The sequence below is a fragment of the Brettanomyces nanus genome, chromosome 1, assembly GCF_011074865.1.
Source record: "Brettanomyces nanus chromosome 1, complete sequence".
Classification (NCBI taxonomy): Eukaryota; Fungi; Ascomycota; class Pichiomycetes; order Pichiales; family Pichiaceae; genus Brettanomyces; species Brettanomyces nanus.
In genome coordinates this window covers 780,062-806,115 of record NC_052374.1, presented here as the reverse complement: position 1 = coordinate 806,115, position 26,054 = coordinate 780,062, and the positions used below count along the sequence as shown (strand labels likewise).

Genomic DNA, 26,054 nt, shown 5'->3' with positions numbered 1-26,054 from the left:
ACGGAACATATACCTCTTCAAATTTTGACAGACCTCGAACTTTCCTGGCACTCAGTTATGGAGGGAGAGATCAGTCTCGTTCGAATGAAAAAAAAAGAGTTATGTAAGATTGTACACTACTCTTTATTGAACTGAGTATGCAGTCTACTTTTGAAATTCTCAACCTCGTTATGGAGCAATAATTTCATCTCCTCAATAGAAGTCGAATTCCACTCGAAACTAAAATCAAAAGGCTCTTTGGCAACAGGCTCCTCATCGTAGTTTCTCACCTTAATAAGGAAGGGACTTTCGAGGGCTTGGCCAACGGTAAGTCTGTTATTGACTTCCCAACAAATTAGTTTCGAGAGCATGTCTCTTGCATAAGGGTTTGTATGTGGAAAGAGTTCTACCCAATCTTTTTTCTCATAATTAGGCCTAGAATTACAGAAGAAATCCCAAGCTGCGCCTGATTCGTACGATAGAACCACCTTTCTTGAAGGTGTGCCAATTATTTTGCAGATCTCATTGATTTGGTGCATCTGATTGTCTCCAATAAATATAGGTCTCCTACCGTAGAGCTCGCCAAGAATGCAGCCAACAGCCCACATATCAACCGGTTTCCCATACCCTTTTCTGGATAATATAAGTTCGGGAGCCCGATACCATCTGGTGGCCACATAATGGGTAATAGCAGGAGATCTATGGCTGAATCTCAGGAAGTTTTCATTAATTCCACGAGCCAAACCGAAATCACAAATTTTTAGCACTCCTTGTGAGGTTACCAAAATATTCCCCGGCTTAAGATCCCTATGGATAACATCAGCCGAATGAATGTATTTCAAACCGCATAGTATTTGATAGATAAAGCTTTGAATATGATACTCGGAGAATTGTACTGAAGAATGGATCACCTTTGCAAGATCGTACTCGACCAATTCCTGGAAGCAATAAAGTCCATCATATGGTTTGATGTATACGATATCCAAATCTATCAAATTTATAATGTTTCTATGTCCTTTGAAAAATGCCATCAATTTCAACTCTCTTATGGCTCTTTTGAGTAAGACCTCTTTATTGAATATATTGCAAACCTTTTTAATGGCAAGAGAAGGCTTTCCATTTGCTTTTGAGTTTATGGCGGAACAAACCGTTCCGTAAGAGCCTTTCCCTAACATATTGATTATTTCATATTTGCTGTCCACATAGAAGTTAACTTTCTCATAGACAGTCTTGTTGGGATCTTTAGCAAAAGAACTCTTTCTTTGACTCTGGAAATGCAACGAATGACGAAGAGGTGCTTCGGTCAGAGGAATTGCGTCGTTCATCGTGCAGAGGGGTTTGAAATAAAGGGTTTATTAAATTAAATAGTGAACTGTTGATGAAATCCTTTAAGCGCCAAAATATTTTGAATCACCCATTCTACATATCAGGCATCGATAAGGTGAACTGACTTGTAAAAAGAAATTAAATCAACCCAAAGTAGTCAAGTATGCATATATTCTACCAAAAAAACTTGAAAACCACCAAAAAGACAAAAAAGTAACTAAATACGAAAGAATAGAACGACGTCACATCCTAGGCAACAAACTCTATGCATATTCATATGACGGAGATGTTCCCCCCATCGGGAATATGAGATAACTCGAGCTGCTGGAATTTATCAGAGCATTTGTGGAAGTAAAGGCCACTTATAGATCCGGTCAACTGATTGAAACATATGTAATAAAAGCCAGCAAAAGAAGCGCCTCTAATGTCAGTGACTTTGGCATCTGGAATCAAAAATCTTTCCTTCCATCTCATATACAAAAATTCGTTGTCAGCGGCCTTCTCGTAAAGATCAGAGTTGGCAATATCGTTCTCTGCATTGAAGTTTAACTTTCGCCAACTGGGAAACCTTCCCCAGTGCTGTAGATCGTTTCTACTGTTTGATCCCCAAACAGAATGGTTTGTGTAGAAAGAATATTGAGGTCCAACGATTTCGGCCCTAAAAAAAGTTGTAATTTCTGGATGGCTTTCAGTCAATCCATGTATAGTTAGAAATCCAGCCAAGTAAGATCTCTTTAAATCCACCTCTTTCAAGTCCACCCGAACGTCGTAGATAGATCTTCCTGATTGTTGTGACCCTATAAAGCTCGAGTTCGGCTTGAGAAATGATGATGATGTTGATATATGGTTATTAGCAAATGGGTCAGTGATCTCTAACGGAGGCGACGACACTAATCTTATTTTAGATCTATTGCCCTTGAGTCCACTACGACTTCGAGATCCCTTTTGAGTTCCATTTGTTTGTTCTTGAATATTAGAGGCGATGGGCCTAAAATGTATAGCATCATTGCCATCACCCATTTCTATGTCGCTGGAATCTCTCGCATTGGAAGTGTACGGGAGAGAGCGGCGCATTTTCTCCTCAGAGACATTCACCTTAAGATCATCCTTCAAATCCCTTTTGAACTCTGGTTCAAAGATAGGTATATTAGAGTTCGGCGTTGGCATGGTTGATGAAAACAAGATGTATTGAAAATCGATTAGAAGAAAAAATAAAGCAGCTTATGTATGTTGAAAAGCCTTCTGATAAAAGAAGCGTATATACAAATTGATACTGGTGACCGCGCGATGGGTATAGCCCGTTCGGGAAACTCTGAAACGAGAAAACCAGGATTTTCGGAGATCGTTTGACGACTCCGGGTTGGCGATTAATCAAGTATACGGTTCATTTATTTATCTAAAACAAGTGATGAAGGTAGTTCTGAGAACAAAAGAAGATTATTTCGTTATAAACGAAGAGATCCAGCACTTGGTAGCTGCTTGAATGGAATTATATAAAGAAATAATCCCCAGAGTTTTGATAATTAGTCACTTCAGTGGTGGCCCTGTAGAGCTTAGTCAGTTCTGAAATTTCAACATTCTAGAGAACAGCACGTTTGTTTTTGCAGAAAACAGTTAAAGTGCTGATCCAGTCTGTAATTTCAGGGTAACGGGACGGGGTTGTTAGCTAAAAGTTGGTCAAGAAGGAAAATGATATTATGGACCAGAGTAAGATGGAATCGCATAGAAGGGTATTATCAGTCGCTCTTTTATTGGTCTCCAAGCGTTTACTCCTCTGGTTCTCCTATGTTCTCCTTCAGCCAAAATATATCATAAGCGGAAATTCAAAGCGAGTCAGAGTCACTCGGAATCTTCTCACCGCTAAGAACTTTCTTCCGACATCTGTTTCTTTTTTTTTTCGGATCTTTCACATGTTTTTTCATGCTCTTACCTCAACAACACCTATTCTTCACTGACGGTACTTCTGTTGCTCCTTCTTTGCCACGATGAAACAGCAAGCAACAGTTGCCATGGATGGTGCCTCACAGGTGCCTCAGGACTCCTACCGTGCTTTGAAAGATATCGTTGCAGGTACTGCGGGTGGTATAGCTCAAGTTTTAGTGGGCCAGCCTTTTGATACCACTAAAGTAAGAATTCAGTCTGCTCCTCCGGGTACCTACTCAAATTCTTGGGATGTTGTTAAGAAGTTACTCAGAGACGAAGGTCCAGCTGCTTTCTACAAGGGAACCCTTACACCGTTGGTTGGTATTGGTGCATGCGTTTCTGTTCAGTTCGGTGTCAACGAGTTCATGAAGAGATACTTCTATACTCGGAATGAAGGAGGAAGAATGTCATTGGGGCAGTTTTTTGTTGCAGGATCGGTTTCAGGTATTGCTAATTCTTTCTTTGCCAGTCCCATAGAGCATATTAGGATTAGATTGCAGACTCAAACTACTGGTCCCAAAGTTTTCCAAGGTCCTATAGATGTGATCAAGAAACTATATACCGAGGGTGGTATACCGTTGATTTATAGAGGCTTGGGTGCCACTTTACTTCGTGAATTTATCGGTGCGGGTGTCTATTTCCTGACATATGAAGGATTAGTTCAGAGAGAAATGGATAGGAATAACAAATTGAGAAAGGATGTGGAAAGCTGGAAGATGTGTGGTTATGGAGGCCTGGCTGGATACAGTATGTGGGCATCCATCTACCCTGTAGACGTGATCAAATCAAACATGCAGGTGGACCACTACAAAAATCCGAAGTTCAAGACATATGTTGATTCTGCGAAGTTCATTTTCCGAAAGTTCGGCTATAGAGGATTCTTCAAAGGTTTTGTTCCTACGATGCTTCGAGCTGCTCCAGCAAATGCTGCCACTTTCATGGTGTTTGAGGAAGTTATGAGGCTGCTCGGATGAGTCAAAAAGATTGGAATCTGCTGGACAGATACATAATAGATAGAGATATATAGACGATTTAGATGCTCTAGTTGCAGTCCAATCTCCTAAGTAGATAGTCTACCTCGACCTTCTTGGTAAGTGGAATTACGTAGTCTTTATAAATCTTCACTATGACTTCTGGCTTCACTTTGCTGTCGATATGCTCTGTAAACTTGAGTGTAGGATCAATTCCATAAGCCTTGCCCTTTTCCAATAATCTCTGCAAAATTTTATCCTCTACGATCTTGTTAGTGATTGCGTCCTCAATGCCCTTGATGTCCCTCTCCTTGATCAGTTTAGTAAATCTCTCACGTTCGTTTCTGAACTTGGCTTCGGCCACAAACATACCAAAATGGATTCTTCTCGATAACGATTGGAGAGAATCAATGTCTGCCATTGCTGTAGATCCCAAGTTTTCCATCTGATTCCCTTCACCACTACTAATACCGGGGGCAATTGCTTCTGTGTAGATCTTCTTTATTTCTGCGTTAATACTGATGGCCTCGGCATAGTTAGCCAATATAGGAGGATAGTCAATCTTCGGTAAGAAAGTAGGCATGACAGAATCTGGAAAAAATGGATATTGGTCTGGAGCCTCATATCTGCGGACCTGCGATTGAATCCTTTCATGTTGAGATAGCAACCAATCAAGGAACGAACCCTGGAAGTTAGGAATGGGGAACACGTCTGCCTTGTAAACTGAAGGACAGGTATGGAATTGAGATCTCTCTATGAAATTGAAAATAATACTATCCTCCATTCTCTGCAAGGCCTGGCGAATGTTGGCCAAATCAAGCACGGTCTCGGGTTTCATAAAATCCATAGTGGATGATCTAGAGAAGAGGAAACTGTGGGTCCACTGCAAAAAGTTATCAAAGGTGCAATCGCTATCAGTTCAGGAAAAATAAATAATGCGTCGTATTCTAAAAGCTCTTCCGTAATAAGTCCTATATAACCTAAAGAATAATGATAATAATAAGATGATGATGTCCCTCATCATTTGGCGTCGATTGGTCTGGCAACATCGGCATTGTCTCTCGCAACCTTCTGTCTTCTCTGTTTGGCCAACTTTTCATTGTGATACTCACGCATCCTCACCCTGCCGGTCTCTTCATCCCTTATGAGCAACCTTTGATCACGGAGATGTTCCATAATTTCATTCAGGTCTCCTAGGCTGAGTAGCGTACTGATTTTTCGGAACCAAAGAAATCGGTTTATGCGATCATCTTTGGTAAGACCTAAGCCGAAGTTGATATGAGCATCAGCCAAATCCTTCTCGGACTTTTCTTGCAACTCCTCAGACGCAAAGGTTTCACTGGAGTTCTGTCCAATGTAGTCTTCAAATAAATAAAGATGTGTTGCCTGTAATGCGGCATAGGCGGCAACGAATAGCGTCATCGAGATGAAAATGTTCTTCCTATTGTTGTAGAATTGCTCGTAAAACGTTTCTCCCTCAGCCTGCCATGTCTTATCACCTTGGAATCCATACGTGGCGCCACGCGTGTCCCAATAGTCCTCCCAGGTACCCGTATTTCCATGAGAATTGTACCTCTGATGATGCATATGTTGATAGAATGCACTATTGGGGCTGTGAAAATTCGGATCAGGTGACCTGTGTAGCAACTGTGAGTTGTCTTCCCAACCGATTTGATAGTTATCGTAGTTGGACCTCATAAGAGGATTTCTGAGAAGTGTGTAAGCAGAAAGGATTCTTTTGAACCGTTTTTCCTTGACCGGGTCGGTTAATTTACTTTCTTCTGACTTTCTTTCACCATTTGTTGTAAAGAACTTATGTTTAGATAGAGAGCATCCGTCAAACGCAGAGGAATCCGGATGATAGATTTTTGCTAGTTGATGGAACCGCTTCTTTAATGAGCCAAGTTGAAATTCACGTTCGCTCTTGAATCCCATAACCACATATGGAGACGATCCGTGCTCTACTGGATAAGAGTGCAGTAATTCGATTAATTCTGGATTATCCGTAGATGGATGCGGTTGCTGTTCATTGGGCTGGCCATCCACAGGAGTAGCGTAGTATCTATGCTGATATGATCCTGTGGGACACCCGCATCGAAGGGGGTTGCTTGTGCAACGAAATTGCCATACAAGCGGCAAGCTTCGATAAAGCATCGGTTAAGAATAGTTTTAGAGGGGTGATTGATAAAGAGAGCAGTGAAGTATAGAAGTAAGCAAGCATTGTACGAGTTCTATATATTGCTCACCGCGAAGGTTTCGCTACCACGGTATGTTTCTACCGCGAAATCATGGAGCCCCCGGGGTGGGAAGAACTGCCGCAAATCGGTAGAGAAATATTAGGCGACGCTCAAGAATCACAGGGTGATTCTTGGAACGCTCATCCTGAAACTCGAATTGCATGGAAGCTAAGGTCAGAGTTACCCGCCAGAGAGATATTATTAGGGGCATTTTTCCTTTAAATGATCTCAACGTTTTTGAAGTATTCTAAGCAGCTCTCTGGTACCCATGTCTGGCCATTTATTGAAATTCCTTTGGTTCTTCTGCCTTCGGCTCTCGGCTGTCGTTTCTGGACCCCCCGCCATCCCCTTTCAACGCTTCCCCATTAGGCAATGTTTGTCCAGTTTTTTTAATTTTTTTTTTATTATTGATAACGTTCGCATCCCATTTTTAGACCTTACGAGACTGGTTTTCTCTTCTCTACAACTTGGTTTATTTAGTCTCCCATACATTCATTACTAACTAGTCTTCACTCGCTTCTTCCCTTTTTACATCATGGGATTTTCGTCTTGGACCCCACATGTTGATTGGAAGCTTGTCTTACTCTGTTGTTTATGGTACTTTACCTCTGTGGTATCATCTTCCTCATCGAAGATGATTCTCGTGGAGTTCAGCTTTCCCGTCACGCTGTCTATGGTTCAATTCACCATGATTTTGTTCTATTGCATCCTTTCTGTCTACCTTGTTCGCAAAGTCGACTCTCTTTTCTCTGTCTATAGGCATACTCACCGTCGGAGGTCTTCTTCACCAACTTTTGAGTCCATATCACCTGATTACAGCGACACATATTTTAAGGGCAAGCGTTCCCCGGATCTAGCGTCTACTTCCACAACCAAAAAATATTCAACGCTACTCGACTCGTTTCCTCCGGGCACTTTTCCCAGTGGTCTAGAGAGCTACAACTACTCTATAGTTGGAGATTTCTTTAGGCCCTCGGTTCTTCTGCTCCAGGCCACATTACCGATGGGTACATTCCAATTTCTTGGACAGATTGCCAACAATAAGGCAACCTCGGTAATCCCAGTTTCTTTAGTCCATACCATTAAGGCTCTCTCTCCCCTAACTACCGTCTTGGTATACCGGCTCATATTCAGGAGACGATTTAGTGCTACTACATATTGCACACTTTTACCCATAATGTTGGGCGTCATGCTTAGTTGTATTAAGCCGGATGGTTTGACTCACGAAGATGACAGCTATTTCCACACGGGATGTATTTTTGCTTTCATCTCCATGCTGATATTTGTCTCGCAAAACATTTTTGCCAAGAAATTTCTTACCTATGAGGCTCATAATCATAATGATGCCTTTGGTACAGCTGATGATGGTTTTGTCAATGCTCTCAATATTCAGATCACTAAGTCTGAGTCCGCTGCGACCACTCCAATCTTACCTGTGTCTCTTTCTTTCGACGAGAAAAAAGAATTGAGCAGTAATAGACCTCCTTCTTTTCCCGTGACCCCCTTTTATGGCAACTCGTCGCAGTCTCTCAACGAAATGGTGAAGGATTCTGATCGCCGTTTGGATAAAATTTCAGTTTTATTCTACTGCTCTGTGGTTGGACTTTCTTTCACTTTCCCCTTCTATATAATCTCTGAGTTTACCAATCCTGTGTTCTCGTTGTCACTGATTAACAAACACATTATTGGACTAATGTTGATCTATGGAATTGCCCATTTTATGCAATCCATCGTGGCTTTCCAGATTTTAGGTCTGATCAGCCCCATTAATTACAGCATTGCCAACATCATGAAAAGAATCACCGTCATTTCATGGTCAATATTTTTAGAAGGAACACAGCTCATGGCAATACAATGGGCTGGTTTAGTTCTCACCTTCTCTGGATTATATGCATACGATCGTTGGGGACGTTCAAAAGAGTAAATACTCCCATATATCAATAAAATATTCCCATTGTATTACTATAGTATGTATATGGCTTTTATCTAGTTCCAGCTAGATCTCTCCCTCTCTCACAGTTTTTTGGCCTTTTGGGATCTATCAGCAATGTACTCTTTGGCATAATCACCAAAACACACCATGAACACCGTTTGCCAGATACCCAAGCACACTCTTGGAGTAACACCACGGAATAAACCTTTCATCCCGGCCTCCTTGTAGACGTATTTCAAAGTTCCCAGAACCGATAAACCTTTTGGTTTGTTTGGGTTGGGACTACGCGACTGCATCTCCACACGAACCACCTCGATTGGCTGATTCCAAGCAGATAAACCACCTCCGATGACAGAAGCCAGGATCTTCTCATGTGCAGCCAACCTGTCGTCTTCCTTTTTGTTGGTAAATTTTCTAATGAGTTGCTCAGCCAAACGGGATATACCGAAACGGGAACCCCAATTAGTACATTGTCTCAAAGCAACAGCATTGACACCACGGTTGATTCCCTTGATACCCTCATTCTTATATATCTCTCCAAACACTTGAAGCGTTGTCTTTGGAGGTTTACCATCCGGGCCAATATCCTTTTTACGAGTGATCTCAGCAGTTTTCATACAAGTACAGAAACCCATAGTGAGATATGCTTGTGCAACACCACCCGCCATACCTCCACCGATACCTGCAAGAAATGGCATGGCACCTAAGAGCCGGAGCCTATATTCAGCCTCGCTGGATACAGGTAAAAGAACGGCACCTTTGGTTGCACCTTCGATCCATCCCCAAGGAATCAATCCTTGATAGTATCCCTTAATTCCACCCCGTGAGAAAATATGTCTAATAGCACCAGGCAGTGACATGCTTCTATTGGCAGCCATTGTGGTCTTCATCACTTCGAAGGGCTGACCCAAAGTTGTGACTTCGCACAGGTTCAAGGCAGCACCCACAAATATGTTGGACCAGCTGATTGGCTTTTTCTGAACGGTAGTAGGAGAGGACGAAACCATGATGATCAGTGCAAAAGTGTTAAGACCCAAATATGAAGAGGCTATGTTGTAACTTGTAGTATCTGATATGAGATATGCCACCTTATTTATACAGAAGGTTTGAGTTAGCGCGATTTTTCACATTTTCCTCCTCTTTTGGCCGGACTTTGGCGGTAGCGGGAGGCGAGGAGGAGTCTTTGTGGAGGATTGTGAGAAGCTACCAGGGAGTTACAAGTCTCTTTTACACGGCTGTTAGCGGGCTTTTCATTCAACCCCGCTGAAAATTACGCCAACGACTTGCGCGTGGGCTGGTTACAATTGTCATCAAGCTCCTCTGAGGTGCATCGCAAGGCTTTAATGTCGGGGTCATGTTTGAAATTTTTTCACGGTATCCGGTACGAAAGTAAAAGTGTCATAGAAAAGCGTGGGCATCTTACCTCATGCTCAATAGTTGCAAAACCAGTACCAGTCGACCATCTCCAGGCATATATATCTGTGTCAGAGGAGTATTACAATTGTAAGACTACTCGATCGCAAGTCATTTACTGCCCAAATCAACCCTGTTCCTATAAATCTTTTAACTTTCCCTTTTTCGTATACTTTATGCAAACCTCCACAGCCGGGAATGCCTTAGCCGTGTTAGTTGCAGCATGACTAGTAATCCTCTAAATCCTATCTAGCTACCTATTTGCATGACTGATACTCGGATCTAGACAATAACGAACAATGGGCGGATATTTCGAAAGGTCACGAAAAGCTAACAATGCAATACCGGCTACAAATACACAATAGGTCGGTGTATCCGATCGGCATATCCGATTTTAGTAAATGGTCGATCCATCTCTTGAGCGACCCGAGTTAATGAGTCTATCAGTTGATCTATCTGGTGTAATGAGTTCCGCTAAGAATCAACTCTGGTCTATGACTTCAAATTTTTCAGAGTCTTCTTTCGGCAATTCTCGAAGGAGATGTGATACGTCTTCGCGGCAAAACAGCACATGCGAGAAGAGATAGAAAAAATGGAAATACTGATAACGAGATAACAGTTATATGGATAAAACCTTGTCGCATCGAAGCCCCTGAAAATTGATCTAGACTAGAAGAAATGACACGTTTTTTTCTATTCGTCCAGCTTCTGACTCCATTCTGTTTTTCTTTGATCAACCCCTTACAATCATCAAGGGACACTGCGATCTGACTCTCTCTCGCCCTATCTTATTCCCCCTTTTATCCCGTCCATATAACTCGTTGCATTCCGTTTCCCTCAGGCGATTTGTTGGATCTTCATCCCCAAAAAAAGAAAATTCTTCATACATGAAATTGGAAAATTGCAAGTCCATTAATTATCTCTATGTTAAAGCCGTGCGTACTATGGTTGAGTAATCCTGACCACCACCACTCAGTAATCATCGTTGGTAGAGTACTCTTTTTTCTTTCATTCTTTTCTTCGTGCATTCCTATAATTCCCATAATCATGTCTTCAGTCACTGTCACTGGATCCAACTACGAGAAAGAATCCACTCCCATAGTTAGTAAGAGAAATGGCAATATTGCAGGCTTCAGTAGAAGGACTACTACTGAAGGTTTGATCGCCAAGGATACTCTGGCCAATGATTTCAAAGTGCCTGATTATACTATAAAGGATATTCTTTCTGTCATCCCAAAAGAATGCTATGAAAGATCCTGGTACAAAGGAATGGCATACATTTTCAGGGATATTCTCTGTTGCGTTCTCTTTGGATATGCGGCCACCACCTTGATTCCTCAGGTGCCAAGTCAGATGCTGAGAGGCTTTCTTTGGACTGGATATTCTCTTCTTTTGTCTCTTCCTTACACTGGCCTCTGGGTTATTGCTCATGAGTGTGGTCACCAGGCGTTCTCTCCTTATGGCTTATTGAATGATACTGTAGGTTGGATCTTACATTCTTACTTGCTGGTTCCCTATTTCTCGTGGAAATATTCCCATAGTAAGCACCACAAGGCTACCGGCAACATTGATAGAGATATGGTCTATGTTCCCTCCACCAAAGATGAATTTGTTAAGAGCAGAGGTGCCATTAATTTTTCGGATATCGCAGTAGACGCTCCTATTCTGACTTTGTACACTATGTTTCTCCAACAATTTGGTGGTTGGTGGTGGCACCTCCTTTCCAATGCCTCTGGTCAGAAATATCCTGATCATGGCAAGTTTGAGGTCTCTCATTTCAATCCTAGTTCTCCTATTTTTGAAAAACGAGACTATTGGTACATTGTTTTATCCGATATTGGTATGTTATGTCAATCTTTCGTTTTGTACCAGTGGGTTTCCCGTTTCGGTTTCTTCACCTGCTTCATTCATTGGTTTTTGCCTTACATTTTTACAAATCACTGGTTGGTTTTCATCACTTACTTGCAGCACACTGATATGAGTTTACCTCACTATGAAAATTCTGAGTGGACTTTCGCTAGAGGTGCAGCTGCTACCATTGACAGAAACTTTGGTTTCATCGGTCCTTTCTTTTTCCATGACATCATTGAGACGCACGTCTTGCACCATTATTGCTCTAGAATTCCTTTCTATAATGCTAGAATTGGCACCAAAGCTATCAAGAAAGTTATGGGCGAATATTATAGATCGTCAGATGAGAATATGTGGAAATCTTTGTGGAAAGCTTTCAGATATTGTGAGTTTGTTGAAGGTGATAATGGTGTCCTTATGTTTAGAAATCACAACGGCTGTGGTGTTCCCGTCAATGATTAGTCCTTGACCCTTCGTTCAATTTTTTTATAAGTTTTACTATTCTATTATTCACACCTTAATCTGTTATTTTATAAGATTATATTATATTCATTTGAAACAAGATTTACGGACATCAACAGCCATGGTGTTACGTTGTTTCTAAATCCTTATGTCTAAAGTTATAGCTGCTGTGACATAAATGAGCTAAAATAATAGGTAACTTCATTTGGGCTTGTCAACAGGATAAGTACTAAACAGGAAAAAGCAAATGTATTTCCATCATCGCATATCTTTCTGGTAAGCGATACATCGTCTTTACGGAGTTAGTAAGTAAAAAGAAAGAGCCAATCATATGGGATGTGGTTAATTCTTGATTGAATATAATATCTGGAATAAGAAGTCTGCAGGGAGACCTTTCTATAAACCGGTTACTAGAAGCATGAAATAACAATATTATGGATCTATGGATAATATTATGGATAATATTATGAATTTTATTTACTTTTCTAATATTGTAGAACCATAATTCTATAATTATTTCCCAGATTATCAAAAGTGAAAAATCGGTTTGAACCATTCGCTATATTTTCTTAATCTTGTTACTTTTCTCAGCTACTCTTGAAAGCTTTTGTTGCCACCCACACCTTCAAAATAATACCCCAGACCAGAATCCGTACAAAAATGAAGATATAAATTTTGTATGAAAAGAATCATTCCTCATCAGAAGCCAAAAATTGGTCCCTTGGCCCAGTTGGTTAAGGCATCGTGCTAATAACGCGAGGATCAGCAGTTCGATCCTGCTAGGGACCATTCTTTTTTTAATTTTTGTTGTCCGATGGTGAGTAAAGGGAGGGAAACTCAATGACAATTGAATGTCGGTGGTCAGAGATTAACATTATATTGTAAAAGGGAAACCCTTATCACTTGGTCAATTCATCAAGTGTCAACGTACCCGGCATCCATTTTACTCAATTGGTGCTTGACAAATTTTTGTCCATACTTAGACACGCTTACTGTACATCTCAACAAACCAGAGAACAATGTTATTAATATTATAACAGTATATAAAAGAACCGAACAATGAAAATGTAAACTCCAATAACAAACAAAACCGATAAGAAAAAGAATGTACATGCATCTATTCGCAGATGCAGAAGACAAAAAATAGTAGTATAAATACCCGACACTTCAGTAAATGAGCGGAAGACAGGAAAAGAAATGAAAGGAAAAGAAGGAAAAGAAAGCGGAAACAATTGATTAGGAAAGCAGATAGTGTGAAAAATGCAAGAACCTCACAAGTACTTAGTGAATGTTGACTCGTTCAACCAACCGACCTTTTCGTAAGCTGCGTAAAGTCGACTAGCTTTGTTGACATCAATCTTACATGCCTTTTGGGCATCAGTTCTTCTAAATGGAAGATGGCTCTTCAGTCTCTTCATCTTCTCAGCAAAAATTCTTCTTTTTGAGTCAAGATAGACTTTGCATGGTAATCTAAGAGTGGAGGCTAAGAGAACTTCTGCAGGATGCAACTTTTCCACTAATGGATCATCGGAGAGATCCATGGCCTGCCCCTTCCACTCAGCCTTCAAACAACGAGGATTGTCTGGTAAAGTGGATAGCGCAGGAGAATAGTCGACGAGCTTAGTGTAATCGTAGTCATAACGAGTAGTAGCGGAATTCGCTTTTCTGGTGGTGGGCTTTCTTCTTCTTCTCTTAGGAGGAGCAGCAACATCATTTTCAACGGATGAAGAGTTATGCAAAAGCTTCTCAAGTGGAGAACTCACATAGCGCTTTCTGGTGATAGGTCTCTCGTAATCTGAGGAAGAAGAATGGTGATCGTATCTAGATTTTGAAACAGTGCTGTAACTAGATCTAATACTAGAATGCGATCCTGCAAATGGATGCCTCGAAGATGACGACTTGGGAAGGACTGCAGGTTTATTCTGAGTCAAATTGTAATGAGCAAGGAAACTGAACTGACGCTTTTTGTAGCCAGATTGCTTCATATCATCAAACGGATTGATGTAAAGAGTAGCACCCATCATACTTTCCACGGGGAAAGGACCTTTGCGTGCAGAAACAGTAGAGAGCTCGGATAGGGGAGTCATCGATTTGACTTCCTTCACCAATTTCGTCTCTTTAGGTTGCTTCATTAATGTGATCTCTTTTTCATTGCTTAGGATGTCACTTCTTAAAGGCTTACTAGCTTTAGGGAAAAGAAGCTTGGTGAAACGAGTGTCGCTCTCGTCAAAGTTTCTAGTATGAGGTGACAGAGGAGGAGATGGAATAGTATCCATTGGACTTGGTGGTCTTACCAATGGTGTGCGAGAGGGACCGACATGCATCACGTTTCCAGAGAAACTGATGGAACCCAAAGAGGCTTTGGTATCCATGGGACTGGATGAGCCATAAATATGTTTGAGCGTTGCAGGGTCATTGGTGGGTGTGAGACAACCATCAATTTGTCTCGTATGAGACATCTGATAGATAAGTGAGGACATAATTATCCACGCGGCTTGTTAATGTTGTATTGTAGTTGTAGGAAATCTTGAATAAAATCTTGGGTAAAATCCGATGTAAAGATAAGGAAAATAGAAGAAGATCTGTTTAGGATAAGAAATAAAATCTGGATTATAATCATTCTCAATCAATTGAAGACCAGAGATACTTGATGACTATTTATATGATTAGGTAGGGCAAAGAAAAGAAAAGAGAACAAAAAAAGAAATGCATTGAATAATAAAATTTTTTTGGCCTGCAAGTACAGCTGTTACAATGGGAAAATAATTTAACGGGAATTGCGAGGGGCAGCCCTTGGATCTATCATGATATTCTCTTCAAATTTCTTTGAGGTTTCAATGTCAATAGGCAATCAATGACATCGCAATTGATGCAATTGCATCTGGGTAGTGATTTAATGACAAAACTATAACCCAATTGACCTTGCCAAAATAAAAAAAAACTTTTGCGCATGCAAGAAAAAAAAAAAAAAAAAAATTTAAGAGATTAAGGGCTAAGAAAAAGGAACGACTTGGATTAATTGAGCACCCGTTTTCTTCTTTCGATAAATTAGTGACCGGTACAATTCTATCCAGTGGGGGCGTGAATGACGTTTTTTAGATTATTCAGCGCCTTCGATCAGAGTAATTTTGAAGATGCATTGTGATGGAGGATACTCTCTGATGACCAAAACCGGGCTAAAAAGATAATGTTATATATTCCAACTTCAATGGTTCTTGACTTCCCATCTCGTTAAACTGACGTCCATGGAACAAATGCACGAAGTTATCCAAGAAGTGGTGCGGCGAGATCCAATCGACCGTTAAGTAAAGGAAATCATCAGTGCATGGATTACTGAATTCGGTATGGAAGCCGTTGAGTGGCAATTACAGGGAAACTCTAAATTATTTCTTTTTTAGGAAATCTAAAATTTTTGAGACTGAATTTCTTTTTAATTCTGCTTTATTCTAGATTACTATCATCCTTTTCTTTGGTTTTCAGGGTATAAATCTCTTGTGCATGTTGATTTTAGTGGAGGTTAACCCTAAGATACCTGGTGTGAGACGTCAACTTTCTCAGCTAAGCCAGAAAAAGTATACTGTTTTCTAACGATTTCACTGGCTGTATAGTTCCCCCTTCTACCGAGCCGCTCAAAATAAAACGTTTTTTTTTTTAAGTACAAAATTTTTATTTTATTTTTCTATTGTATTCAAAAATATCTGTACGCGTAAAAAGCTGTAGAGATGGCTAGGGCCTCTGGATAACAAGAAAAACCTTGGCAACAAGTTGTCGAGCCATCCACAGCTCGTAAAAGTGACTCCATTGGGCAGGATGTGCGAATTCTGGGGAATTTTAAATCCATTCGCGGTATAGCGGTATTGGGCTGCATCAGATGTAAGCTGGAAAGCCAAACTGCGGCTTGGTTTCCACACCCGTAAACCAGTCAATCGGCTATCGTCGCATACTTTTTCTCTTTCTCTGCTTGGCACTTATTCTTCAAGGTAATAAGTGATAACATCTACTCTACGTAACAGGTGAATCCTAATTTCAGTTTGACAATGGCGGATCCATATAAGAAAAACCTATCGGAGCTGCTAGATGGAAAAATAGATCCGGAAGATGATGAAGAAGCCACAAAAAATTCTTCACAGGATGCAGTTGATCCGGCCTTATGCATCGATTGCCAAAGGATGCCCAAAGAGCTGTTTTGCGAAGACTGTGACGAACCATTTTGCCGGGTGTGCTTTCAATTCGCTCATCGTGGGGGCCGTCGGAAAAAGCATAACGTTGTCGTGTTGGTAGAAGAAGAGAAACCGGAATATGAAGAAACCGAGGAAGAAGAGGTCGAGGAGCAAGACAACATCGACCCTGAGAACTCCTTGTTACAATCGAAAGTATCATCTGGAGGTATGTTTTCGGGAATATTTGGGACGAAGGATCCTAGCAAATTAGCGGCCGAGAAACGAATCATGTTGGGAATCAAACGTAGTGTGAAGTTTATTCCCATGAGACTAAGCTACGCGGAAAGACAACATTTTCGTTTACTTGAAGCGGCCTTGAACGTGTCCGAATATACAGATCGAGTGGACGTTATATCATATAAATCAAAGGCACGTCGAATTGTACAGCAATTGCGTGAGACCTGCTCAGTTTTGGCGGGACTTGTCGTTTCTTCTGACATGAAGGTGGGACAGAAACTTATCGAGGACAAGAATTTTGCCGATAATGCTCAATGGTACAAGGATATATTTGAAATTGGACGTAGATACAAGATAATGAATCCAGAGAGAATGAGAGACACCTACGGTAAACTTTGCTATATGGTGATGGACTCTATGCTTCCCGAGATTAGGCAGACCATGGAATTTGATCTTTACAAGCCAGTAAAGACTGTTTACAGCGCTTTAAAAGAAGGTGGCGAAGGTTGTATGAATATATTGATGGATCCATTGATAATTGATGCCACAGCTGAAGTGAGACCTGAAGATAATACTCGGAGAATGATTAACCGGATGATTAAGCAAAAAGAATCGGCAATAGAGAAACTTGCATCTAGATATTCCTCTCCTGACGGAATTGGCAAGGAAGAAATTCGGGTTATACTATATTCGATTGGAGACTTTAATGCGTACACCAACAAAAATCGTCTTCCCGTACTCAGAATGCTTAAAAGACTAGATATATATAAGGATGCAGGTTCGACAAAGTATTCATTGGGAATTAGAAATGGAAGTGGAGGAGCCAGATTGACTCACGACCACGAAAAACAGTACTTGTACGTGAAACAGGCTTTAGCATTGTGGTCCGGGGTGATGAGGGATCTTGTGGAACTATGGGCATATGCGGACGATGATTTGTTTGATGGTAATAGATACCAGATTGCTGATACAGGCCAGGGATTCAATAGGATCAAATCGTGCCCAAAAGTTTACAAAAAAATGTACAATATCTTGGGGGAAGTTCAAAGGAAGTTCGAATACTGGGTGGGAATTCCGGTGATTCATTTAGGAGATGATGCTGTTCCTAATGCACTCTTTTTCTTGGACAAGTACATTCAGATCCCGTCAATTCTCATTCCAATTGATAGAACGGTGCGAGAGATTCAGAAGATGGCAAGTAATGATGATCACGTTAGAAAATACATCGAGTCGCAGTTTGATACAGCGGATAACCTCCGAAAGACAATCTTGTGCGACTACTTCAAGCACGGATTTGACGGCTCTGGCGCTGACAATTACTACTTCGCCGGATCCTGTGTGGACGCTACTTCGACGTCTAGTTGCGAGTTCTGCAACCAGATCAACAAAAAGAACTACTATAACTTCTTCCTTCTTGCCGGATTCACAAACTTCAATGGAGACGGTTACTGAATATAAACTAGATTCCACGTATAAAAAGGGATAAAAAAGAAAAACATGAAAAGCGTATATGCAGGTGTAACTTTTTCAACCCCCCTTTGAGTCTGATTCGGAAACGCATCGGCGGACGGGAAGTAGCATTTCCCGGCTCTGCAGTATCTAGCATGCAGTTTCTTGCCCCTCCTTATTGTTTATGCACACATGCTTGAGCTATTGAGTTCGCGAGAAGCTCTTAGATCTGCCTCATTCAAGATGTCACTTTTCCCCAGATTCCTGTGAAGAGTCGGCCACTTTCTTTTTACTTCAATCGGTACAAATGAATACTATTCATTTACTGTGCACTCTTGGAGGGTTGCGTCAGTTTTCATCTTCATCATCAGTCTCAGTTCGTCGATTGAAAAATGGAGTTAATGCCGGCTATACGTACGCCCAATCGTTTAAAATATGGATGGATTTCATCCTGAACTTCGAGGACGAGGACCAGTTATCGCAAGATCGGCTACTGAAAAACGAGATACCGTATTATAGAAATTATCAGGGTTTCTCAAGTCCTAAAGGCTTGAGTGCTTACAATGTTAAGACGATTATTGACTCAAAGGGAAACTACATTAATGAGATCCGAGTGGAGAATAACAGTGAAGAAGAAGACATGCTACTGGCATCAAATAGTGTTAATGAAAGCCATCCAAAACATCTAGTAATGATTCATGGTTATGGAGCATCGTGCGGATGGTTCTACAAGAACTTACACGGTCTGATCTGTGCAAATCCAAACTCTAAAATCCACGCGTTGGATCTCCTTGGATTTGGACTTAGTAGCAGACCTGAAATCAAATATGAACATGACACCAGTAGCGAGGCCAATTTGGATATCATTTATGATCAAAGTGAAGTCGTGAAGAACATCCCAAAGACATCGAACGAAAAGAAAAGGAAGAATAAGAAGACTTTCGCCACTCCCAAACACTTTAAAGTGAGGAGCCAAGATGTGTTGAAGTACATCAAGAACCAGAGAGATCTTGTGGACGAGGTAGAAGGCACCTATGTGGATAGCTTAGAGAAATGGCGACTGAATAATGGGATTGAAAAGTTCGATCTTCTGGGCCATTCACTTGGAGGATACTTGGCAGTAGCATACTGTCTGAAATATCCTAATCATGTCAAAAGACTTGTGCTTGTGAGCCCTGGGGGTGTCGAGAGAAGTCCGTTTTCTGTCACCAATCCACGGTATCTGGCACTACAGAAACTTTCCGAGGATAGAACGGACACAATACCAGAGTATTTGGAATCGGTGACGTCCCATTGGCCCGGAGACTATTCTTTCCTAGGACGTTACACTTCGGTAAAAGAGAGTTTCAAACTGATTTGGCAAACCAGAACATCGTTTTTTGCCATGCTTCGTTGGATGGGACCTCTAGGACCTAAAAAGCTATCAGAGAGAAACATTTCAAGGCTTACTCGTTCAGGATACTTCAACGATTGGAAGGAAATCGACTTATTCATAAAGTATATCTACAATACGGGATTGAAATCTTCCTTTTCGGAGACCTCAATTATGCGAATATTTGATGCTTCAGTGGTGGCAAAGTACCCACTATTGGATCGTATCGATAAATTGCAGGTTCCGAAGAGTCTATGGATATATGGCGAGCATGATTTCATGTTTACCGACTGTGGCCATGCAGCAGTCAATAAATTGAACTCAAAGCCAGGATTCGAGGCAAAGTTTGATCTGGTAAGCAATGCAGGTCACAACCTTTATTTGGATAACTACAAGGAGTTCAACCAAAAGGTTCTAAGATTTCTAGGTTGGCACGAGGCTAGGTAGGTGGATGGCCTGATCTCTCACACTTTATTCATTACCTCATCAGAAAGAAAAAAAGAAATTAGATTCCAGGGTGAAATTTATTGAGTTCGTTCGACGCGAGTGAAAAACTCTGAAAAGATGGATAGATTTATCCGAAGTGAGCTAAAATAAAGATTCAAGGAGAGGCTAATGAAAACAAAACACGTAAACATTGGAACTATAAAGAGAATGGCTGAGTTTATAGAACAGCCATATAGAATTACAACCATAAAGGGTCGTATACTTCCTATAAACTAATTCAGTGTTACATGCAGGGTTCTCATTTTAATGAGTAGCCGCGGGTGTCGAAGATGCGCCGGCACAAGCCTCCAGTAGTTGCCAGTTATATAATTAAAGCCAAAATTTCCTAAAATAGTGTTTTGAAGTGAAGCCTTTTTTTTTTGCTTTTAAATTCCTCCTCAGTTGAAATTGGACACATTCATCCATTATGTGATGGACGAACACTCTCACACTTGAACACGTATTCCACGCTGAATTTTTTTTTCAGCCATATAATATATCTTGTAAATTTCCCCCTTGTTTATTTTTTCTGTTCCTTCTATTCCTTCTTTGACGAGAGTTTAACACATTCTTGTATTATATACAGTCGCTTTCGTTTGTTCCGTATCTTGCATCATGAAAGGATTAATTCTTGTCGGTGGTTATGGTACTCGTTTGAGACCTTTGACTTTGTCTATTCCCAAGCCCTTAGTCGAGTTTGCTAACAAGCCTATGATATTGCATCAGATTAAGGCTCTTGCTGATGTTGGCTGTACCGAAATTGTCTTGGCCGTTAATTACAAACCCGAGGTCATGGTTGGCACTTTGACGCAGTACGAGAAACAATATGGCGTTCATATTACATTCTCTGTTGAGGACGAGCCTCTAGGTACTGCTGGTCCATTGAAGTTGGCTGAGGACATTTTGAAAAAGGATGATTCTCCAATCTTTGTTTTGAACTCTGATGTCATCTGTGAGTATCCATTGCAGGAATTGTTGGACTTCCATATAGCTCAAGGTGGTGAGGCTACCATTGCTGCTACCAAGGTGGACGAACCTTCTAAATACGGAGTCATCGTTTATGATAGGGATGTTGCCAACAGAATTGATCGATTCGTTGAAAAACCTGTCGAATTCGTTGGTAACAGAATTAATGCTGGTATTTATGTCTTGAATCCAACTGTTCTCGATCTAATTGAAATGAGACCTACCTCTATCGAGAGTGAGACTTTCCCTCTACTCGTTGAGAAGAAACAGCTCTATTCGTTCGACCTTCCTGGCTATTGGATGGATGTTGGTCAGCCAAAGGACTTCTTGACTGGTATGTGTCTATATTTGACTGCCTTATCCAAAAATCATCCTGAGGAGTTATCCAAAGGTGACTATGTTTATGGAGGCAACGTTCTTGTTGACCCAACTGCCAAGATCGGAAAGGACTGCAAGATCGGTCCTAACGTTGTTATCGGTCCTAAGGTCGTTATTGGCGATGGTGTGAGAATCCAAAGATCCACTATCTTGAAGAACAGTGAAATTAAAGACCATGCATGGATCAAATCGACCATTGTCGGTTGGGATTCCACGGTCGGAAAGTGGGCCAGACTACAAGGTGTTACTGTGTTGGGCGAGGACGTTAATGTCAAGGATGAGATTTACATTAATGGTGGTAAGGTTCTTCCTCATAAGTCCATCAAGAATAACGTCGAGACTCCTCAGATTATCATGTAAACGACCTGAAGGAAAGTCCATTGTTCTAGAGAAAATGCAAAAAGCGATGGCACAAAAACAATAACAGTCAGACGGGTTTTGCTCTTTTCTCAAACCATATATACCTACTCTCTTTTAGTCTAATACTGTGCTTAGTCATGTATCCTCAACATCCTTGACTTACGTAGTCCCCGCCTCAATAGACCCTAATTTTTCGCGAATTGAAAACACGGATTTTTTTTTTCGACCGATGTCTCTCTGACCTTACAATTTCATTCTTACTATTATTCCATCCCATGAACACCTTGTGTGACACAACGAACATGCCATATACAGAGATAGACAATTTGGAACTGGAGGTAAGTAAGCTTGAACAGAGCAATGAATTTTCTTTCGGCTACTAACAATCCCATTCTATAGGAGTTTGGCTTCCAAAGTAGAAGGCCCGTCCAGCTTTTTGGCGTTGATCAAATGGACGCTCTCAGGAAGGGCTATTTGAACTGCTTGGCCGTCTCTTACAAACATCAGATGATCATTGCGGCTTTTGGCGACAAGATAAAGTTGATACGTATTTCGGAACTTTCTCATGTCTTGGAATCAGATACAGAAGATAAAGAAACCGGGTCTTCCCCTGCTATTGATTTCACAGATAAGACCACTATCAAACTTAGCGCATCGGTTCAACAAATTTACTTGAATGCCGATGAGCAGCATCTAGTCATTCTTTTTGATGGCTGTCATCGCATTGGTGTCGTTGAGCTTGGGAAGGTCATAAATGGCCAGTGGACAGGATCATTAACAAAAATAAGGTTGACTAAGATGCCTGGAAGAATAGTAGAAGCTTCATTTTCCAAAACGAATCCAAATTTAGTTTTACTTCTTTTAGATATCGACGAGCTTTGGCTAATGGACTTACAGCAGAAAGATATCACAACGTCTACCAAACTTATTAAAAAGGAAGTAACGGCTGCCTGCTGGACCCAAGATGCGGAAAATCAGATATATATAGGAAGTTCTTTGGGAAAGAACATTTCCGTTATTAATATTAGAGGAGAAACGTTGTCTTCCATTAAGTTCGAAGATACTAGTCTCGAGGAGATCTTCAAGCCATTACACATAACGCAGATGAATGAAGACACTACTCTTGTCATATATGGTATCTCACGCGAGGTTAAAGATGTGAACCCTGAATTTAGATCTTTTGTGTTCACGAAGGGCTCTTTCACTAAAGAGGTCAAGGATGTGTGCATGCTATTTGCCGAGTTTCATCAAAATATTGCTTTTTATGAGACTCATTTGAATCATTGGTGTAAAGATTTTCCATACCTTACGTTTACAATAGCGTCCAATTCGACCGATTTCAATGCGCTCACACCGGAATGCCAGATTATTGAATTAAATGACTCCGACAGGGCTCAGATGCCGTTGGATCCGGAGACAAATGCCGATGACACTCCTATAGGATTTATTATGGATCTCCAGGCGTCTGAACAGGTTAAACAACCATGTATGACTCTTGATTCTTCTGGTCCATTGCCAAGGTTCATCATCTTATCCCACAGGGGTCAACTATTGACTTGGAATATCTGGTATACGAAAGCTATCAAGGCCCAGGAAGATGACTTATCTGCGGCTTTGAGTTGTGTATTGAAGGCCCCCCAAGAGGTGAAATTACCAACGCATACGCAAGTGCAAGCATCGTCACCGGCCATCCAAAAAGCTACCAATTTAGATTTTCCAAAATCTGATAGCATATTTTCCAAGCATGAAATGGGTAATCCATTTGGCTCCACTTCTAACCCATTTGGATCTGGAAAGGACTGTGTGGTGCCCGAGAATGTGACTTCTCCACTAATAAAAACTGCCCGTTCCCCGAAATTGCAGGGAAATATGGATACGACCTCATATTTACATGAGAAACCTGCACCTAATAATCCCCCTAATGCTTCCCCTGTCTTTGGAAAGTCTGGAATTCAAAACAGTACCAGGTTCTCGCTGTCCGCACGTGCAGGTTCCGATGCTCCTAACATTAAAAATTCAACCAACAGTGGATTTTCTGCCTTTGCTTCCAACGGTAGTTCTCCATTTGGCGCATTTGCCAGCAAAGATCAAACATCACCTTTTGGTGTAATTGCCGCTAAAGGTGCACATACATCACCCTTTGGTGATTCCTTTAAGCTTGGGGCTCAGAATAAGAAGTCATCAATGCTTGGGTTTGGGCAGAGCAGCGGTAAAATGGACGGTGACAATTCGGAGTCACCATTCAAGTTTAAGGCAAAAAGTGATGAAGCATCACCTATAGTGAAATTGCTGTCCAGTAAGGATAAGTCTCAACCTGTATTTGGTATCAACACCTCACACAAATCTCCATTTGAGAAATTGGCCGAGAGTTCAGGTAAGTCTACAGGTAAGGCGTTCAACTTTGCTGGATTTGCTTTATCTATGTCTGAAAAAAACTCAAATAATAGAAATGAACCGGATGAAAGTGAAGAAGAAAGCGACAATGATAAGGTGGATCAGGATGAATATGATAGTGAATTCGATTTCGATAGAGATGATGAGTCTGATAATGATACGAAACTGAACGAAGAGAGGTACGCACCATTTGTACCACTTCAGGAGGAGAAAATTGAAGACAGTACCTCTGTTACTGTCCCAGAAGATGCGGAAAGAATTCAAGTTGAAAGGGAGATTTTTAATCAACGAGAAAAAATGAAGAAGACAACTTCTGGTGAAGATTCTGAACTGAACGGCCTAGAGGAGAAGGTTGGGAACAGTTTACCAGGAACAGAGGGGGAACAACAGGGATCCAAAGAAGCCACAGAGAAATCTGTGCAAACTAAAGAGGAATTTGAGGAATCCACAAAGAAATCAACGGAAGACGATACTAAGGGATTTGAATTTCCTAGTCATGAAAATGAATTGATCAAAAAATTCAAGCATCCGACTTTGGCGAACGATCTCCTTTCATCGAGGTATGCTGATGGCGAAAGCGTGCAGACAAATCAGTTGGAGGAGGAAAACAAAGCGGTTGACATAAGACCTGAGTCAGCGGAGAAGGATGAGGTAAAAAGTGAAGATGAGATGTCCCAACTTCGCAAAGCCTCTGGATCAGAATATCTGATCCCCATGGCACAAACAAATTTGGAGGATGATAAGGCGGTAGAAAAGGAGGAGAACAGCTCAAAAATGGAACCGAATTCATCAGATGTAGAGGTTGAAACTGCTGAAGCGGGTTCTAGTGCTTCTTCTGAAGAAAGTTATGAGAGGATAGATAAAAGAGAGGTTGAAGAACAAGCAGATCATATACAAGAAATGAAGCAAAGTGAAACCACTAGTGATGCAGCAGTCGTTCCTTCCTCTACGGATGCATATCTCACTTCAGGAACACGCGAAGACAAGGCGGCTACTGACCAAGCTAAACTTGTTCGTCAAGCTACAGACACGCCCTCTTTGCTGAACACAGAAAAAGTGGAAACAGAGACTATGGAATATAAGGATGAAAAGATTGAAGTGGGAAACCAGCATTATGCTGATTTCAAAGTGGAATCATTTGAAGATGAGGAGGTTTATCTCAGTAAATTGGCACTCCCTCCTTCAGTTCCTCCTCTTCTCACTGTGAAAATAGTAGAATATCCCAATGAGGACAAGCCAGCTGTCGAGAAAGAGATGCTAGAGGTCGTTTACGATACAGAGACAGATCTCGAATTCCTTCAACGAAATATCAATCAGTTGAACTTGTTCTTATCGAAACATATGGACGACAGCGTGATGCACACACTTGAGAAGTCTATCGGGTTTTCCGACTTCTGGCGGTTGAACGAGGTTGGAACTGTGGAAGCGGGTATTCAAAACACTACCAAAACGCTCACTAATATGATGGCTCAACTAAGGGATGTGATTACTAGGGTGACAAAACTTAATGAAGAAGTAGCTTCTTGTATGAGACGGACTCCTGCAATAAAGGAGTCATTACTGATCGAACCTCAAGCAGTCGTCATTAGTCGCAAAGGAGGATTAACTTTTGATTCCATGCAGAGATGCCATAAGATCAACCTACTTGTGAATAAGGTCAAATCGATGGATTCTCAGCTACAATCGAAACTTCTTATTCTCAATAGTTTGGTCCACCCCGAAGCATTGACAGAACATCCTCAAAACATGGATATCGTTATTTCTGCCATGGACTCGCGATTCCAGCAGCTTTTGGACGGACTTTACGATATCAAAAAAGAATACGATAGTGTAGCTACTATGCGTCAATACAAGGACTCTGACAATACTATATCAGACTTATTTGATAACCCCAAGAACAGCCTCAAAGCATTCATCAAGGGTGACAGAACGGAAAACGAAACAATTAGGGTTTCATCCATTATATCGGCTGTTGGTAGTAGGAGTCGGCTAGGGAAGATGTTCCATGATAGGGCCTTTCACCCTAGGAAGGTGACTTTGTAACGACTATAGAGAAATGTGAAGTATGGGTAATCTGACTGGAAGTACATAACTCACTTAATGGTTATCTCTTATCCGACTTAGGCTATTCGGACTTCTGTCTATGTCATCAAGTAC

General features: G+C 41.1%; 13 protein-coding genes and 1 non-coding gene across 14 annotated transcripts; 8 read left to right on the top strand and 6 right to left on the bottom strand.

Annotated features, from left to right (window-relative positions):
- Positions 1 to 116: 116 nt before the first annotated feature.
- Positions 117 to 1,304, bottom strand: FOA43_000380 (uncharacterized protein; the record flags this gene model as incomplete). The annotated part of the gene is made up of 1 exon (XM_038920712.1): positions 117 to 1,304. The coding sequence occupies one exon, from the start codon at positions 1,302 to 1,304 to the stop codon at positions 117 to 119; it is 1,188 nt and encodes a 395-aa protein (XP_038776640.1).
- A 274-nt stretch (positions 1,305 to 1,578) lies between these two features.
- Positions 1,579 to 2,472, bottom strand: FOA43_000379 (uncharacterized protein; the record flags this gene model as incomplete). Its single annotated transcript, XM_038920711.1, has 1 exon — positions 1,579 to 2,472. The coding sequence occupies one exon, from the start codon at positions 2,470 to 2,472 to the stop codon at positions 1,579 to 1,581; it is 894 nt and encodes a 297-aa protein (XP_038776639.1).
- An 818-nt stretch (positions 2,473 to 3,290) lies between these two features.
- FOA43_000378 (uncharacterized protein) lies at positions 3,291 to 4,202 on the top strand (the record flags this gene model as incomplete). The annotated part of the gene is made up of 1 exon (XM_038920710.1): positions 3,291 to 4,202. One exon carries the CDS (start codon positions 3,291 to 3,293, stop codon positions 4,200 to 4,202), a length of 912 nt encoding a protein of 303 aa, XP_038776638.1.
- A 67-nt stretch (positions 4,203 to 4,269) lies between these two features.
- On the bottom strand, positions 4,270 to 5,046 carry FOA43_000377 (uncharacterized protein; the record flags this gene model as incomplete). The annotated part of the gene is made up of 1 exon (XM_038920709.1): positions 4,270 to 5,046. One exon carries the CDS (start codon positions 5,044 to 5,046, stop codon positions 4,270 to 4,272), a length of 777 nt encoding a protein of 258 aa, XP_038776637.1.
- Positions 5,047 to 5,219: 173 nt separating this feature from the next.
- On the bottom strand, positions 5,220 to 7,612 carry FOA43_000376 (uncharacterized protein; the record flags this gene model as incomplete). Its single annotated transcript, XM_038920708.1, has 3 exons — positions 5,220 to 6,277; positions 7,158 to 7,245; positions 7,544 to 7,612. 3 exons carry the CDS (start codon positions 7,610 to 7,612, stop codon positions 5,220 to 5,222), a joined length of 1,215 nt encoding a protein of 404 aa, XP_038776636.1.
- A 1-nt stretch (position 7,613) lies between these two features.
- Positions 7,614 to 8,360, top strand: FOA43_000375 (uncharacterized protein; the record flags this gene model as incomplete). The annotated part of the gene is made up of 1 exon (XM_038920707.1): positions 7,614 to 8,360. One exon carries the CDS (start codon positions 7,614 to 7,616, stop codon positions 8,358 to 8,360), a length of 747 nt encoding a protein of 248 aa, XP_038776635.1.
- Positions 8,361 to 8,449: 89 nt separating this feature from the next.
- YHM2 (Mitochondrial DNA replication protein yhm2) lies at positions 8,450 to 9,376 on the bottom strand (the record flags this gene model as incomplete). Its single annotated transcript, XM_038920706.1, has 1 exon — positions 8,450 to 9,376. The coding sequence occupies one exon, from the start codon at positions 9,374 to 9,376 to the stop codon at positions 8,450 to 8,452; it is 927 nt and encodes a 308-aa protein (XP_038776634.1).
- Positions 9,377 to 10,829: 1,453 nt separating this feature from the next.
- Positions 10,830 to 12,095, top strand: FOA43_000373 (uncharacterized protein; the record flags this gene model as incomplete). Its single annotated transcript, XM_038920705.1, has 1 exon — positions 10,830 to 12,095. The coding sequence occupies one exon, from the start codon at positions 10,830 to 10,832 to the stop codon at positions 12,093 to 12,095; it is 1,266 nt and encodes a 421-aa protein (XP_038776633.1).
- A 715-nt stretch (positions 12,096 to 12,810) lies between these two features.
- Positions 12,811 to 12,884, top strand: FOA43_000372. Its single transcript has one exon. It is a non-coding gene; the product is annotated as a tRNA-Ile (tRNA).
- A 482-nt stretch (positions 12,885 to 13,366) lies between these two features.
- On the bottom strand, positions 13,367 to 14,554 carry FOA43_000371 (uncharacterized protein; the record flags this gene model as incomplete). The annotated part of the gene is made up of 1 exon (XM_038920704.1): positions 13,367 to 14,554. One exon carries the CDS (start codon positions 14,552 to 14,554, stop codon positions 13,367 to 13,369), a length of 1,188 nt encoding a protein of 395 aa, XP_038776632.1.
- Positions 14,555 to 16,132: 1,578 nt separating this feature from the next.
- On the top strand, positions 16,133 to 17,944 carry FOA43_000370 (uncharacterized protein; the record flags this gene model as incomplete). The annotated part of the gene is made up of 1 exon (XM_038920703.1): positions 16,133 to 17,944. One exon carries the CDS (start codon positions 16,133 to 16,135, stop codon positions 17,942 to 17,944), a length of 1,812 nt encoding a protein of 603 aa, XP_038776631.1.
- Positions 17,945 to 18,380: 436 nt separating this feature from the next.
- FOA43_000369 (uncharacterized protein) lies at positions 18,381 to 19,760 on the top strand (the record flags this gene model as incomplete). Its single annotated transcript, XM_038920702.1, has 1 exon — positions 18,381 to 19,760. The coding sequence occupies one exon, from the start codon at positions 18,381 to 18,383 to the stop codon at positions 19,758 to 19,760; it is 1,380 nt and encodes a 459-aa protein (XP_038776630.1).
- A 654-nt stretch (positions 19,761 to 20,414) lies between these two features.
- MPG1 (mannose-1-phosphate guanyltransferase) lies at positions 20,415 to 21,503 on the top strand (the record flags this gene model as incomplete). Its single annotated transcript, XM_038920701.1, has 1 exon — positions 20,415 to 21,503. The coding sequence occupies one exon, from the start codon at positions 20,415 to 20,417 to the stop codon at positions 21,501 to 21,503; it is 1,089 nt and encodes a 362-aa protein (XP_038776629.1).
- Positions 21,504 to 21,778: 275 nt separating this feature from the next.
- On the top strand, positions 21,779 to 25,940 carry FOA43_000367 (uncharacterized protein; the record flags this gene model as incomplete). The annotated part of the gene is made up of 2 exons (XM_038920700.1): positions 21,779 to 21,841; positions 21,903 to 25,940. The coding sequence occupies 2 exons, from the start codon at positions 21,779 to 21,781 to the stop codon at positions 25,938 to 25,940; spliced, it is 4,101 nt and encodes a 1,366-aa protein (XP_038776628.1).
- Between the last annotated feature and the right edge of the window lie 114 nt (positions 25,941 to 26,054).